This window comes from Excalfactoria chinensis, chromosome 4, assembly GCF_039878825.1.
Source record: "Excalfactoria chinensis isolate bCotChi1 chromosome 4, bCotChi1.hap2, whole genome shotgun sequence".
Taxonomy (NCBI): Eukaryota; Metazoa; Chordata; class Aves; order Galliformes; family Phasianidae; genus Excalfactoria; species Excalfactoria chinensis.
Genome location: NC_092828.1, coordinates 40366093 through 40379877, shown reverse-complemented (window position 1 = coordinate 40379877; position 13785 = coordinate 40366093). Strand labels below are relative to the sequence as shown.

The 13785-nt window shown below is 42.8% G+C and overlaps 1 protein-coding gene across 1 annotated transcript in view; it reads right to left on the bottom strand.

Annotated features, from left to right (window-relative positions):
- POLR2B (RNA polymerase II subunit B) overlaps positions 1-13785 on the bottom strand; it is a 17464-nt gene extending 3679 nt beyond the window's left edge. Inside the window, exons 1-20 of the mRNA XM_072336577.1 lie at positions 13656-13785; positions 13471-13543; positions 11888-12038; positions 9536-9648; positions 9064-9283; positions 7753-7911; positions 7261-7425; positions 6571-6767; positions 5737-5856; positions 5218-5404; positions 4699-4842; positions 4250-4389; positions 4042-4153; positions 3729-3883; positions 3276-3474; positions 2984-3152; positions 2435-2531; positions 1073-1167; positions 549-799; positions 373-462 (exon numbers count right to left, since the gene is read on the bottom strand). Coding sequence (XP_072192678.1) covers positions 373-462; positions 549-799; positions 1073-1167; positions 2435-2531; positions 2984-3152; positions 3276-3474; positions 3729-3883; positions 4042-4153; positions 4250-4389; positions 4699-4842; positions 5218-5404; positions 5737-5856; positions 6571-6767; positions 7261-7425; positions 7753-7911; positions 9064-9283; positions 9536-9648; positions 11888-12038; positions 13471-13543; positions 13656-13674 — 2856 coding nt within the window. The 5' untranslated portion in view covers positions 13675-13785. The remainder of the gene's footprint in view (positions 1-372; positions 463-548; positions 800-1072; positions 1168-2434; positions 2532-2983; positions 3153-3275; positions 3475-3728; positions 3884-4041; positions 4154-4249; positions 4390-4698; positions 4843-5217; positions 5405-5736; positions 5857-6570; positions 6768-7260; positions 7426-7752; positions 7912-9063; positions 9284-9535; positions 9649-11887; positions 12039-13470; positions 13544-13655) is intronic.

Below are 13785 nucleotides of genomic sequence, written 5' to 3'. Positions count from 1 at the left end.
GCCCTTCTCTGGGCATGTTTCAGGGCCTCAATGCCTTTCTTGTAGTGAGGGGCCCAAAACTGAACACTATACTTGAGATGTGGCCTCACCAGTGCTGAGTACAGGGGGATGATTACCCCTCTGCTCCTACTGATCACACTATTTCTAATACAGGCCAGGATGGCATGGACCCTCTTGGCCAACTGGGTACATTGTCAGCTCATGTGCAGCTGAGCATCAACCAACATATCACTGTAAGGAACAGTAGCATCCCTTTCTGAACACATCCTACCTAAACTTAAGGTGATGACTTACTCATTAAGAGATGACTTAACTCATTTTGGTTTCAATGCTAAAAACACAGAGAAGATGAAACGGTAAAGGAATCACTACCTCTTGCCTGTACTGGATACCACAGGTTCCTTTCTGACCATGCCGGCTGGCAAATTTATCTCCTATTTGAGGGATTCTTACAGACCGTACCTGTGAACCATAGGAAAACATTAAATGGGTAAACTAGATACAGAAAAAAGTGGTTAAGCAGAAAACGCGTATGGGTTGGTGCTCACCCTGATCTTGCAGAACTTGTATCCTTCCTGGTTAAGGGTTACCATGACCTGATCTACAATACCAGTCTCGCTAGTACGCAGAAAAGTGCTACAGTCTCTCTTTGTGAAGCGCCTGTTAGTGCTTTCCAGTTCATCTTCATTTTCTGGCAGAGTTACTGTTTTGCCAATGATGACATCGTCCCCAGACACACGTACCCCAGGTGCAATCAAACCATCGTCATCAAGTTTGTCATAGATGGCATGTCTCATACCTTGGGGGAGAGAAAAAAAACAGATCCCCAGGCTTTTCAGCATAAAGACTTGGATGTTGTGTAGAAATTCAACCAGCCTGCTAACAGTTTCAGCCTGCTGATAACAAAATGTCTGAAGATAATATTAAGTGAACATCTCGGCTGATGCGTTTTCCTATTCACACGCACATTTCTGCTGTTTAATGTGTCTCAAAGGCTGAATCAGTTCAACAGCAATCATCCCTACACAACTGTAATCAACAGACTCATTCTCCATACCCTGCTTTGTCTTACCTTGGCAAGTCTCACGGGTAGGCTTCTCAAAAACTTCCTCTTGGTCATATCCTTTTTTGGACTCTTGCTCTTTGTATGAGCGATAGAACACAGATCTGAAACAAAGACAGATATATTTGCTGTGACACCAGCATCATCTTCCTTCATCTGTACAAGCCAATTTCACTTAAAGCACCATTTTGCCAAGTATTAAAGCTACCGTCACCAATGACAACCAAAACAATTTGCATGCCACACAACTTTTCCTTTAAAGTCTTGTTAATCTGACTGAAAAAAATCCACAACAAACAAACACAAATGTTTCAGATGGCACTGATGGCCACTTTTGAGACACTGCCAAAATACCTATAAGTAGCATCCTTTATTTTGAACTGGGGAGATGTTCCCATCTGCAGAGCAGTTATTACTCCTAAGGCTGACTCCCATCTTAGAATCAGAGAATCGTCTGAGTTGGAAGGGACCTTTAAAGGTCATCTGGTCTGACTCCCCTACAATGAACAGGGACACCTACAGCTACCATCAGGGTGCTCAGAGCCCTTGATCTTCATCAAATCAATCTCCTATTACTTTTCTGCTCAACTCCACCATTTTGCAAGCACTTCTGCTATCTTGCAATGCTGAGTTTCAGTGGAAATCTTTCCATTTATACAGACTTCTCTCTGGGCCTTTGGCTATTTTTGCTGTGATGCTAACACAGCAAAGCCACAACCTTTAAGAACAGCATCATTGCCATGAATGCAGGAGATTCCATACAAGTTTCACATGAACCACAGAAATCTAAGAATCTCATATTCACTCTACATTAGCAGGTAGCAGGTGCAAGACACTTAGCATACGGTTTTTAGGTTCAAAAGATGAATAAAAGCAGAGATCTGTTGACCAATTAAGGTTATACAGCTAAAATCCAGCAATAATGCACAGTTACATCAGCCACCAGTTGTCTCAACAGCAGTTCCTAATAAGGAGAGGCACACACCAATCCTCACTGGTAGCAACTGACGTGCTACTGAATACACCATTTTATTACAAAGCTACAATATCGTCATTAAGGAATTCGTGTAACTGGCAACTCATGTGACAAAAAACTCAGAACATGTTTTCATTTAAGCAGCATAAACAGAACACATAACACAGAAAACAAGACCAAAAGGGAAGAGCCAGGAACGCAGAGTGGGAAGTCAAGCAACGCAGAAGATGAACCATTACTGGCTGAGTTTTGCTAAGACACACATTGACCATTCTTGTTGTGAAGCTCCCTCCACCCCCATTTTTAAGGATACCTTCCAGTGTATTCAGCCTCTGAACAATTCATTACAGTACTTATTTCAATTCTCAAACAGTCAAAAATGTGAGAAATCACACCTGAAAAAGCCTCTGTCAACAGCAGAACGGTTCATGATGACAGAATCTTCCTGGTTATAGCCTGTATATGATGCAATGGCTACGATTGAATTGATACCTGTAATGCATTGAATGAATACTTTGAAAACATGAGTACATATCAAACAAGCATTACTTACAACTAAAATAAGCCTGTCTCTTCACAGTGAAGCTGTTCAACCCTTTTCTAAGCTATAACCTCCACAGCTCATGTGGAAAAGTCATGCTGTATCAGTAAATGCAACTCTGGGTACAAAGAGAGATTAAGTTTATCAACTCAGGAGTGACCTCATGTGGAGAACTTACACAGGAAACACATCCTTTCCAGTTTCCATTTCAGCCGACTGTGGAAAAGCAGTTCTAGCTGTAACTAGGAACACTGTAGACTAAGCATTGAGCTGTAAGTTAACATTTAACCCGTAGTTCCTTTTAAAATTACATAATTTTGCTAAGTATTTAGGTATTATGCACAGAGTTATGACGGTTTAAACAGTATTCTTTTTGTTTAATAAACACAAACTGACAACATACCCGCTGGTAACTCTCTAAATCGCAAGTACTCCATGGAGCGCGTTGTTACAAGGGGCTTCTGAGGATAGTACAGAACATGGGCCAGCGTGTCCATACGAACATGGAAGTTTGTAATGTAGACTCCCATTGCCTGTTTACCCATAGCAGACTGGTATGTGTTCCTAGGAGACTAGACAGACAAGGAAAGACAGCAACACAGATATTTATAAATGCACATATGGCTCTTATAACACATACGCCTGTGGGTTTCCTACCAACCTTATAAGCAGGGTGGCAGAAGTGATGCACTGACCTGGTTGTGATCAGGGAAAGGAATAATAGATGCACACACTCCCAGGATCATGGATGGGTGAATCTCACAGTGGGTATATGTTGAACAATATGCAACACCCTTCTCCTGCAAGTCATCTGGAGTCATGGCCAGCATCACAGTCTCTTCTTCCAGTGTATCGATGTACTCTACTACACCACTGGCCACAAGGTCCTGCCAACTAATAATCAATACTTGAAGCACTCAGCACGCACATAAAATGGGTCACTTCAGCAATACCAAGAACAAGGATTTCTCTGCCTTATTAATACTACAGCTGCATTAGTTGTATCAAAAGTGAATTAAGTTGCCATGCAGCAAAAGCATCTTTGCGCTGCTCAAAGCTTTAAACATTTTCTCCTTCAATTTAAGAGAACTTATAGCTTCCCAGCTGGAAAATTAGATCCTCAGTTACATCTCAGAAACACCTCTCACCTGTAATTGTTATACTCTCGCTCCTTCAGTTGGTCAATATGCCTTTTCTTCAACAACAACTTCTGCTTTTCCACAATTAGAAGAGGTCGGCAAATTCTGCCTGCATCAGTATAGATGCGGATTTCTCGCTCACGAATATCCCTAATCATTGAGACCTGCACAAGAAAGCAAAGCCTCAGCCTGGAATCAGAACTACAGAGAACAAAATAGGATAACAAAATTTCCCAAAGGCAAAGGACATTTAGTCTTCAAAGCATTCCCAATATGCTGCCCCCCCTCATCTCCAAAGATCCCCAAAGTCTTGAAGTTGTACCTCTGACACAATGATATCCATCTGACGACGGAGCTTCCTTAGGGTATTCATAAGCTGCTCTGGATCTTTGTGTATTCCTACCCAGCAGCCATTAACAAAAATCTTGGTAGCACTAGAAAAAGGGGAAAAAAATAAAACATAAAACCCTGAAGCGTTGCGCAGGTAATAAAAGCCTTATATCTGTTTAAGTTATTTTGTTCACACATACTCTGCTATTGCTGCTGGAGATATTTCTTCCAGGTTTTCCATACTCCACTCTTCCAAGAATTCCAAGATTGGGGATGGCTGAGACCCCACAGAAATGTAAGCCATCAGGGCTAAGTTCTTCACAAGTCCTACTGCATGGCCCTAGGAGAAACATAAGATTATTCTGCATTTCCAAACCAAAAGATCTCCTGATCTTCCAAACCAAGACCAGAGAGCTTTGTTTTAAGCCCTCAAGGAACTGTACACAAAAGATGCTATTTCATGTATCTTATTTTCTACCACTCAAAGTTAGTTATAAAGCTAAATGTTCGTGCCAGTACTTCAAGTAAAGTGCAGGTGATCACTTTAACTGCCATGACCATCATCACATAACCACCAAGGTTAGAATGATGACTAAAATCAAAGCAGTTTGGCACATATAAGCAGTGATGAAAATACTATGTTCATTACCTCTGGAGTCTCAGCTGGGCAAACCATTCCCCACAGCGTATTGTGCAGCTGCCTGGGCTTTGCTAGCTTTCCATCTCTACCAATTGGAGAATTCAGGCGTCTCAGATGGGAAAGTGTTGATGCAAAAGTCAGGCGGTTTAACACCTGAATGTAACAAGAAACTCAGTTAGGCAAAGCTTCCTATCTGTGGCGTTCTGGCAGGTATCACAATACATTAGAATCACAGAATGGCCCGGGTTGGAAAGGACCTCAAGGATCATGAAGCTCCAACCCCCTGCCTGGCAGGGCCACCAAACTTCCATGTTTACTAGATCAGGTTGCCCAGGGCTCCATCCAACCCGGCCTTGAACACCTCCAAGGACGGGGCATCCAAAACCTCCCTGGGCAGACTGTTCCAGTACCTCACCACTCTCCTAGTAAAGAACTTCCCCCTAACATCCAACCTAAATCTTCTCTCTTTCAACAACAAAGCATCAGCAGCCTCCAGAAATGATGTATTTGAAAGAACTAAAATTGTACCTGAGATACACCTGCTCTGGCCTGATGAGCTTTCTTCTGATCACCCCAGTTTCCAGTGGCCAATGAATACTTCAAACCATCAGAAATAATTCTCGTTTTAATTGCCAGCTCCAAGTTGAAATCCTTCCCTCTGTCAATAAACTTTTGTGCGTATATTCTCACTTCCTTCAGCAAATTCTTAAACATTCTGGAGAAGATGTCAAGAAATAAGATTAAACAGTACTGTTTAATTCAACATTGGGTGGGGAAAAAAATAGTCACCAGTCTTCTTAGCAGAACAAAGTGATTTGTAATGAAGGGAAAATGAGAAAAACAAAAAAGCAAGCACCAAACTAATCTGCTTGTGAACATGCAGAATAGATGCTTCAAAGCAAGCTGAAACAAAGCCATGACCAGATATAAGCTGAGATACCCAAGTCTGCCTATCCGCCTCAATACAATAGTCCAATTTATTTAGAAGCCCAGAACTGGCAATGACTCTTCCATTAATTATCTCTAAAGAATATATTATATATTTACCCTCTGAACAGAAAAGCCAGCAGTGGCCCAGCAAGATCCAGCCTTTTGTTGCCATAATGATCTCTGTCATCAAGCTCCCTTCGGCCCAGTGCAGCCAACAACAATCTATGGACCATATACCTAAGGAAATAAGTTCATATTGTAAACCATCAGCATTCACAGCAAAGAACACATACCTTCATTAAATACATTAGTGAACTGTTTCCTAAAGATTGCCCATTTTAGATTAAGTTAAAACTTCAGTACTTATGTCCTTAGAGCTGATAACACACTAAAATTCTAGATAACTGAAACACAGTATTTACATCATGATGGCAATGCATCTTCTGCTACATGTCTGCCCTGGGCAGTAATACAGTCTGTTTAAGCTTGAGAGACCGTGAACACAACAAGGTATCTGAAGTAAAAGGACAGGTCACCCAATGCTGTGATTTATCTGCATAACAATAAGCAGTGATTAAGAAGATGCACCAAAGGTTTTAAAGAGTGGGTTTATATTACATACAGACTGTCAATAGTTATCACACCCTACAATTTAACTAGTAACCTCTGTATGTTTTTCACCTAGAGATGTGAAAAGGGGTACTTGATCATTGCCATCCATCTTTGAATCCAGGGGATGTTGGAGGCTTTTGTTCTCTAATTTTTGCTGTTTAATCATCATTTGCATTTTCTAAGCTAGGAAAACAGACGAACACCCTAAAATTTATCACTGAGTATCCAGAAGACTGAGGTTAAAAACAAGCTCCTATTTGCTTTTCCAAACATGCATCGAATCTGTATTCGGTGACCAACTGCAGATGTGACAGCACACTTGAGTATATACCAACGTACCCTAGGAAATAGGCCTTCTTGGTTTCACAGAAGTCACTGACACCAACGTGTGGAAGCATTTCTTTCTGCAGGACTTCCTTAGCATACTTGATTCTCTTTTCCTTGGTGACACCTGGCTTTGCACCTCTTGACCCAATGAAGTTCAGAGCAACATTTTGCTCCTGAATGACAAAGGCTTCATCCAGAGAAGGCTTAACCTATTGAACAAATTACAGCAAAACCCTGAAGCTTATGGTGCCCACTGAGATAGAAAGTATGCAGTAGCTTGCTAACGATTCTTTTCAGGAACTACTAATTACTGCTTTCTGGCTTTACTATAGCAGCTCTTTCAAAACAGAACAGAGCATGTGGGAAGCACACAAAAATTAGTTCAGGCTTCACACAACAGTTCTCATTCAAATATTTACTAGGCTTGTTGCTGATTCAGGCATAAATGGAGACTTTGCAGTTAAAGTCAAGGGCAGCAGCATAAGAACCTACCTCTCCAAGCATTCACTAGCTCTTTACAATTTCCATTGTGATTTGTTCACTTAAAACACTCACTGGAATAGGTAAAGCAGGAAGTTTTTCAGGCTTCTAATAGAAAACAAATTAAACTGGAAAATGAACAAAACACTAATACAAGAGTAGCCACACCTGGACATCAATCACATAAGGTTAAGATAATAAACAAGTTATTTAACATATTACCATTTCCATCATTTCTGGATCTTCAAAATCATAAATGATGTGCTCTAAAATGTCCCTGTCAGACACAAACCCTAGTGCACGGAAGACAATTATGATTGGCACTTCTTGTTTGATATATGGCAACGTTGCTACAATGCGCTGACCAATAGCACTCTTCTTTGCACCCTAAAAAGACAGGGGATAATATACATTAGTCTAAAATGATTTTGCCTTTTAATAAAACTCTTTCCAAACTTGGATGATGCACTACAAATGTATTTTTCAAGCACTACAGGAAAATAGGACTTCTCAGTAGATTATGAAGCTATTCTGATACTTTATGCAAGTGATTATTTCTTTAAAACTATTCCCAACCTCTCGCATGTTCTTCCTTATAAAGTATAAACAACATGAATAAAGTAAACAACATGAAGACACAGGACAGGATCAAAATCTCTACAAACAACCTTCAATGCAAGCCCTAGCAAGGGGATTATTACTGCTTAGACATACCTGCCCACCTCTGGCCAGCATGCTAACCCATATAGTACTTGTTGGTCGAGAGGAATTTTCCAGACAAGATCTACATTCTCCCGTGTAAGCATATTTGGAATCTTTCTTTGCAAACACATATACTGTGTTTGTGGCCATTTTTTCTTGAGCGATCAGAACCTGTGTAGAGTCAAGAACATAAAAGGACAAATGATAGTTAACAAGCACAGGGTTTCTTTATAGAATCATAGCATCATGTCATAGCTTGGGTTGGAAAGGGCCTTAACAATCATCTGGTTCCATGTTCAGGGTTGCCACTCACCGACTAAGTCAGGCACCAGCTCAGGCTGCCCAGGGCCTCATCCAGCCTGATCTTGAGTGCCTCCAGGGATGGGGCACCCACAGCTTCTGGGCAGCTGTGTCAGCATCTCACTGCCCTCTCAGTAAAGAATTCCCCCCTAACATCTAACCTCAATCTCCTCTTTCAGTTTAAAGCCATTCCCCCTTGTCCTATTCCTAGGAGACCATGTAAAAAGCCTGTCTCTCTCCTGATTATAAGCTGTTCACAGCATGAAGTCAATTTGCCAGACTCAGCTGGACTAGACTCAGCATTTTCAAAGCACAGCATTAAGCAAAACTTATGGCCTGTTAATACAGAACAACTGAAATAAAAAGACTCAGAGAACATTCCTCTGAGAAGCACTCACCACATCTGCTAGGCATGCTGAGAAATCTGCATTAGTTTTAGCCACAACACTGATAAAGGAAGCATGTCATTATCTATTTCCAAGGTCAATGAACTAACTATGCAAACGAATTCTACTGCCAGCTCTGATAGTAAAAGCTAGATTTTTGTTTTTCCTCCAAGGACAAACACTATTTTTCCTTTTCTTCTGCTGTATTTCTCCAGGTGTCAAGTAACAAAAAGCTGTCAGTTTCATCACTGAGGCACAAGCATGTGGAGAGGATATGCTCTGCTAAAGTTGAATGAGGAGCAACAGAGGAAAGAAAGGAAAAGGATAAGCCTATCCTTGTTATAAAACACATCTCTATAGCTGTGAACAGCCCAGAAACTGCAAGGGAAGAAATACTCTCCTCCGACACATGATCATGTTTTTGAGTGCGTGATGCTCTGCCATGTAGGAAAAAAATTACATCTAGGGGAAGAAAAGGTGGTTCACAAAGTTCTAGCAAAGGACTAAGTTAATCCTTCTCCAAGATTAGGACTGCCTGCAGTAATCAAAATGTTTGTGTTCCTGGCAAAAGAATTGGAAATAAGTAACAGGATTTCCAGTGCCTGTAAAGGCAACTATGTGAAGTACCATCCCTTACCTTTTCTGATCCATTAATGATAAAATAGCCACCCGGATCCAGAGGGCATTCGTTCAGTTCACAAAGATCACGGTCAGTTAAGCCATTTAACAAACAGTACGTTGATCGTAACATGATAGGAATTTTTCCTATAAACGTTTTCTGATGTTGGGTCTGTAACTGATCTTCCCCTTCTTTAATAACCGTTTTAGTTATATCCACGTACAAGGGGGCTGAATACCTACAGGAGAAAAATACCATTGCGTTGTTTTCTCAGTTACTACTCCAGCCTGTGCAGAAAGCTAACACAATTATTCTACTCATTGATCATATTGAGCACTATTATCAAGTCATCTGGATTTAACAATTAGAAACAGTAATAAGAGCAGTAATGATTACATTGTCAAAATGACTAAATAACAAAAAGACTAGCAGTTAATAACATAGAGCCAGTCCTTCCTTGTGTTTTAACCATCACAGAGATGTTTCTTACGTAAGGTTTCTCAGCCTGGCCTCATTGGGCATCATAGGTGACGGTGCTCCATCTCTTTCCCAGTGCGTAGGTTTGGAGAGATAGATTTGTTCAAACTTCAGGAGATACCGGGGCTGGAAAACAAGCAGACATTTATCTGCAATGGCCAAACCATGCATCTTAGTTATTCAAGTGGAGCCCTTGAGCTTAATACCCAACACTGCTGCATGTCCTCGTATTCAGGGTGTGGAAACAATCCCTATTTATTGGCTAGCTGAGCAAATCATAGAATCAATCCTTAGAGTTGGAAGGGACCTTTAAAGGCCATCTAGTTCAACTCTCCTGCAATGGACAGGGACAACACAGCTAAATCAAGCTGCCCAGGGCCCGATACAGTCATGCTTTGAAAATCTCCAGGGACAGAACATCAACCACATCTCTGGGCAACCTGTTCCAGTGCCAATCACTCAAGAACCTTCAATAATTTCTAGGCACCTCATTAAAAGAAACACACAGAGGTAACTGAAGAGTCAAAATCATTGTTTAAGGTACCCATAATAGGATATAAGGTACCCAAATAATGTTGTCTTCCTGTAAAACAGCTAACTAACTCAAAATCTAATAAGTCAGAGTGAGTACATTAACAAACAGCATTTGCCCAGTATATATGTATATTGTTGACATAGCTTTAGATAAAACTACTTAAGTATAAAATAAAAAGGCAAATTTACTCCAACACAAACAATGAGATAACTGACACCTCAAAAAGGTGCAAGTCTATATTCCCACTGCAACGAGATTTTAGAGCTGCTGTCCCCAGAGCATTCCTTCACCAACTAAAATCGAAGGGTATAGAAACATAAGCCAATCATTCGACCGGCACATGAACAAGTTGAAAGACCCACTGCCTTGAAAGCCTTTCTTTGAGTTCCTGTTTCACACTGTGACCGCTTGCAGAACAGAAACTCACCCAAACAAAGAACAGCAGTGCTGCCACCCCTAGAAGCCAGCTGAGAATATTATTAAAGCAAAACTTAGCTCCATGCAGTTATCTAACTGTATCTGAGCCATTAGGACTGCTGTAGCACACCACCAAAGCTCCAGCACAGCTAGCTCTCAATTCTCACCCAAAGAAACACCTTTCTCTTGGATTTGCAGCAGTAGCTGTGTGAAATAACATTCACAAGTTCTCATGTAAGCACACAGAACACACATTTACTGTAATTCTCATCTCTCAGCATGGCTGTAAAAACACTTTAGTGTGCTTTAAAACATACTACCCTAGCTGCCCCCAACATGCAAAGCTGAACATGGAGGGAGGGAGAAACAGCAAGTCACCTCAGATTAGTCCAATCATACTCAGCCTCCTTAATTAAATCCGGCATTCTCCAATTAGGCAAGAGATTGCCAACAAGTAAAACTAAAGGAAAAACCAAGTTTTCCTTTTCTCATATCTAGGCCATACTCTTAAAACTTTAACTGGATAAGTAAGAGCAAGAAACCTACCCTCAAGTCAAATACTATGTCTTGGGCAAAGTTAATCACATAATATGCTGGAGATCCAAACTTAACTGCATACAGCTCATACAGCATCCACAGGACTGCACAGCTAGGGAATATAGACATAACATACGCAGAGCAACAGAGGAAATATTAAGAGGAATTGCAAACATTTATGAATGTTCATCTACCCAAGAATGAGCATTATGTCAAACTAAGGAACTAAAAGAAATCTGTTACTCTCTCTAAACAATGCATGCACACACAGAAAATGGAAAGGAACAGTCAAAACAACAGATTTGACTCTCAGAACTCCTAAAGTTCCCTTAAAGCTCAACAGGGAAGCAGAAACGTTGAGTAACTGGATCATCACTGTTGACATACACAGAACTGCACCATATGGGAGACAGCACAGTGAACAGCAGAAGCATCACAACCAATGCAGGACACGCACTGTACCCTCACACACTTCATGAGTCTTCACAAAGAGCAGACCTTAGATAATCTGGAACATGGTACCAATGGAAGATGGTAAGGAAGGGCACCATTAGAAAACCCAGACCTAATAAATCCTTTTTAATCTTAAGCCTTTTCTGCCACGGTAAAGCTATCAAAAACCAAAAATCCCAGCAAAGCACAGTTGTATTATGGCAAGCTGGCTTGCTCCACTAAATCCCTGTTGATGAGGCCTGCTCCCATCCTCAGCACTTTCACAGTTGCCTTATAGAATCCAAGCAGTTTACACTTCCATCCTCCTGGCTGTGTCCTAACTCAGCTGTACTTCAGTCTCTCCAGACACAGACTGAATGAAACCCACCTACTCAAGGTACCACCTACTCATTTTGCTTATGAAAACCCTTCGCCTCCACTTACCGGTTCTTCCACTTCTCCTGTGGCATGCTGGGCTTCTGCTTGTAAATCAATCGGTGGAGCATCTTCAACAATTCTCTGCACAGACATCTGAATAAACTCATCAAAAGAATCCAGTTGTTGCCTGACTAAACCTTTTTCATCAAAATAGGAGCTAAGAAAAAAAAAAACAAACACATTAACAAGATATCTTAATTTAAGTGATGTGTTTTGTCAGCAAGCTTAAGGTAAATTTATTCCAAAATCTTCACAAGCTCTGAAATACAGTAAGAAAATACTTTTTGCCCGAGGCACGGGTTGTGTACACAGATGCTCAGAAACGTTAAACTCAACTCTCATTGGTGTTTGAAGGCAGACTGCAAAGTGACAGACCTGCTGCCACCTCCTGGCTGTGCCCTGTACGCACCCTATCTTAAATTCCCCTAGCTTTTGTGTGGCCCAGACACAACCCAACACAGCCCAGTTATGAAACCAAAGCCGACGTTCCAAGCCCTGCACTCTCATTGTTAACAGGATGACCTGAAGACACAGGCTGTGTGCCTCACAGCCCTGAAGCCTCTGAAGCCCGGAGAGCTCAGGCTACCTTGGCTTTGCTGTTCTCTCTGCCCACTGCACATAGGGAAAGACTCCTGCTCAGAAGAAAAACACTTTTTGCTTACAATGTGCACTTCTTAACAGCATGAGGAGCCACAGGGCCTGGCTGTTGGTGTTCTGCTGGGAAAGAGCTGGCCTGGTAGCATAGCTGCATCCTTATTTCCTCACATGTGACAGCAGTGGGCAACGTCACTTGCGTGGTATGGAATTATAATCACTTCTTACTTAGAATCATAGAATCATTCAAGTTGGAAAAAAACCACTAAGATTAGCTAGTCCAACTTCCTACCCATGCCCACCAATCATGTCCCTCAGCACCACATCTCCAGTGACTGACTACACCACCTCGCTGAGCAGCTTGTGCCAGTGCATCAGAATTACATAAATGTCTGAGTCGGAAGGGACCCTTAAACCCCCTGGAAAGGCCACTCTCAAGTCACACTAGAGCATTCTCTTCTCCAGGCTGAACAGCCCCAGCGCTCTCAGCCTGTCCTCATAGAGGAGGGGTTCCATCCCTTGGACTGTTTCCATGTCCCTCCTGTACTCAGAACTCTGTATCCAGGTGAGGTCTCATGAGCACAGATCAGAGGGTGAGATCACATCCCCGGCCCTGCTGTCCACACTTTCTTTTGACGCAGCCCAGGATACAGCTGGCTTTCTCGGCTGCAAGGGCACATTGCTGACTCAGGCCCAGCTTGCCATCCACCTGCTCCTAGTTGGTACTGGTAGGGGCTGTTGCCACAACTCAGGTGCAAGACCTTGTAACTTGTTTTGGTTGGACCTCATGAGGTTCACCAGCTGCTCCACGGCCGTTAGGTGGCTGTAATCCCTGCCGACCAGGGGGCTGCTAACCCAAACAACGGCCTCGCAGCCCAGCTGAGCGCTCCCCAAACGCCGAAACACGCGGCCCGGCCTAGTTGCAAAGCCCGCGGCCTCCGTGCACCGCGCCGCACCCGTCCCAGCAGCACAAAGCACAGCGAGCGGGGCATCACCTAATGACGATCCAGCACGCCTCCTGCCACAGGTCGGGGGTGATCTCGTCGTCGTCTTCATCGTATTGCATATCTGCAGGGGAAAGGGGGACGGGTCAGGCCGCGGCCGCCACGCCGGGGCCGCCCGCAGAAGGCCACACGCCGCGGGGGACAGGCCCGGCGGGAGGCGGCCGGCGCGCCCTCACCTTCGTCCGCGTCGTACATCGTGGCAGCGAGGAGGGAGCCGCGAACGGCCGGGACAGGAGAGAAAGAAGCCGAAAATCCGGCACCGAGCGCCCGCCGAGCGACGGCGACAGGAAGGCGGGCGGCGGGAAG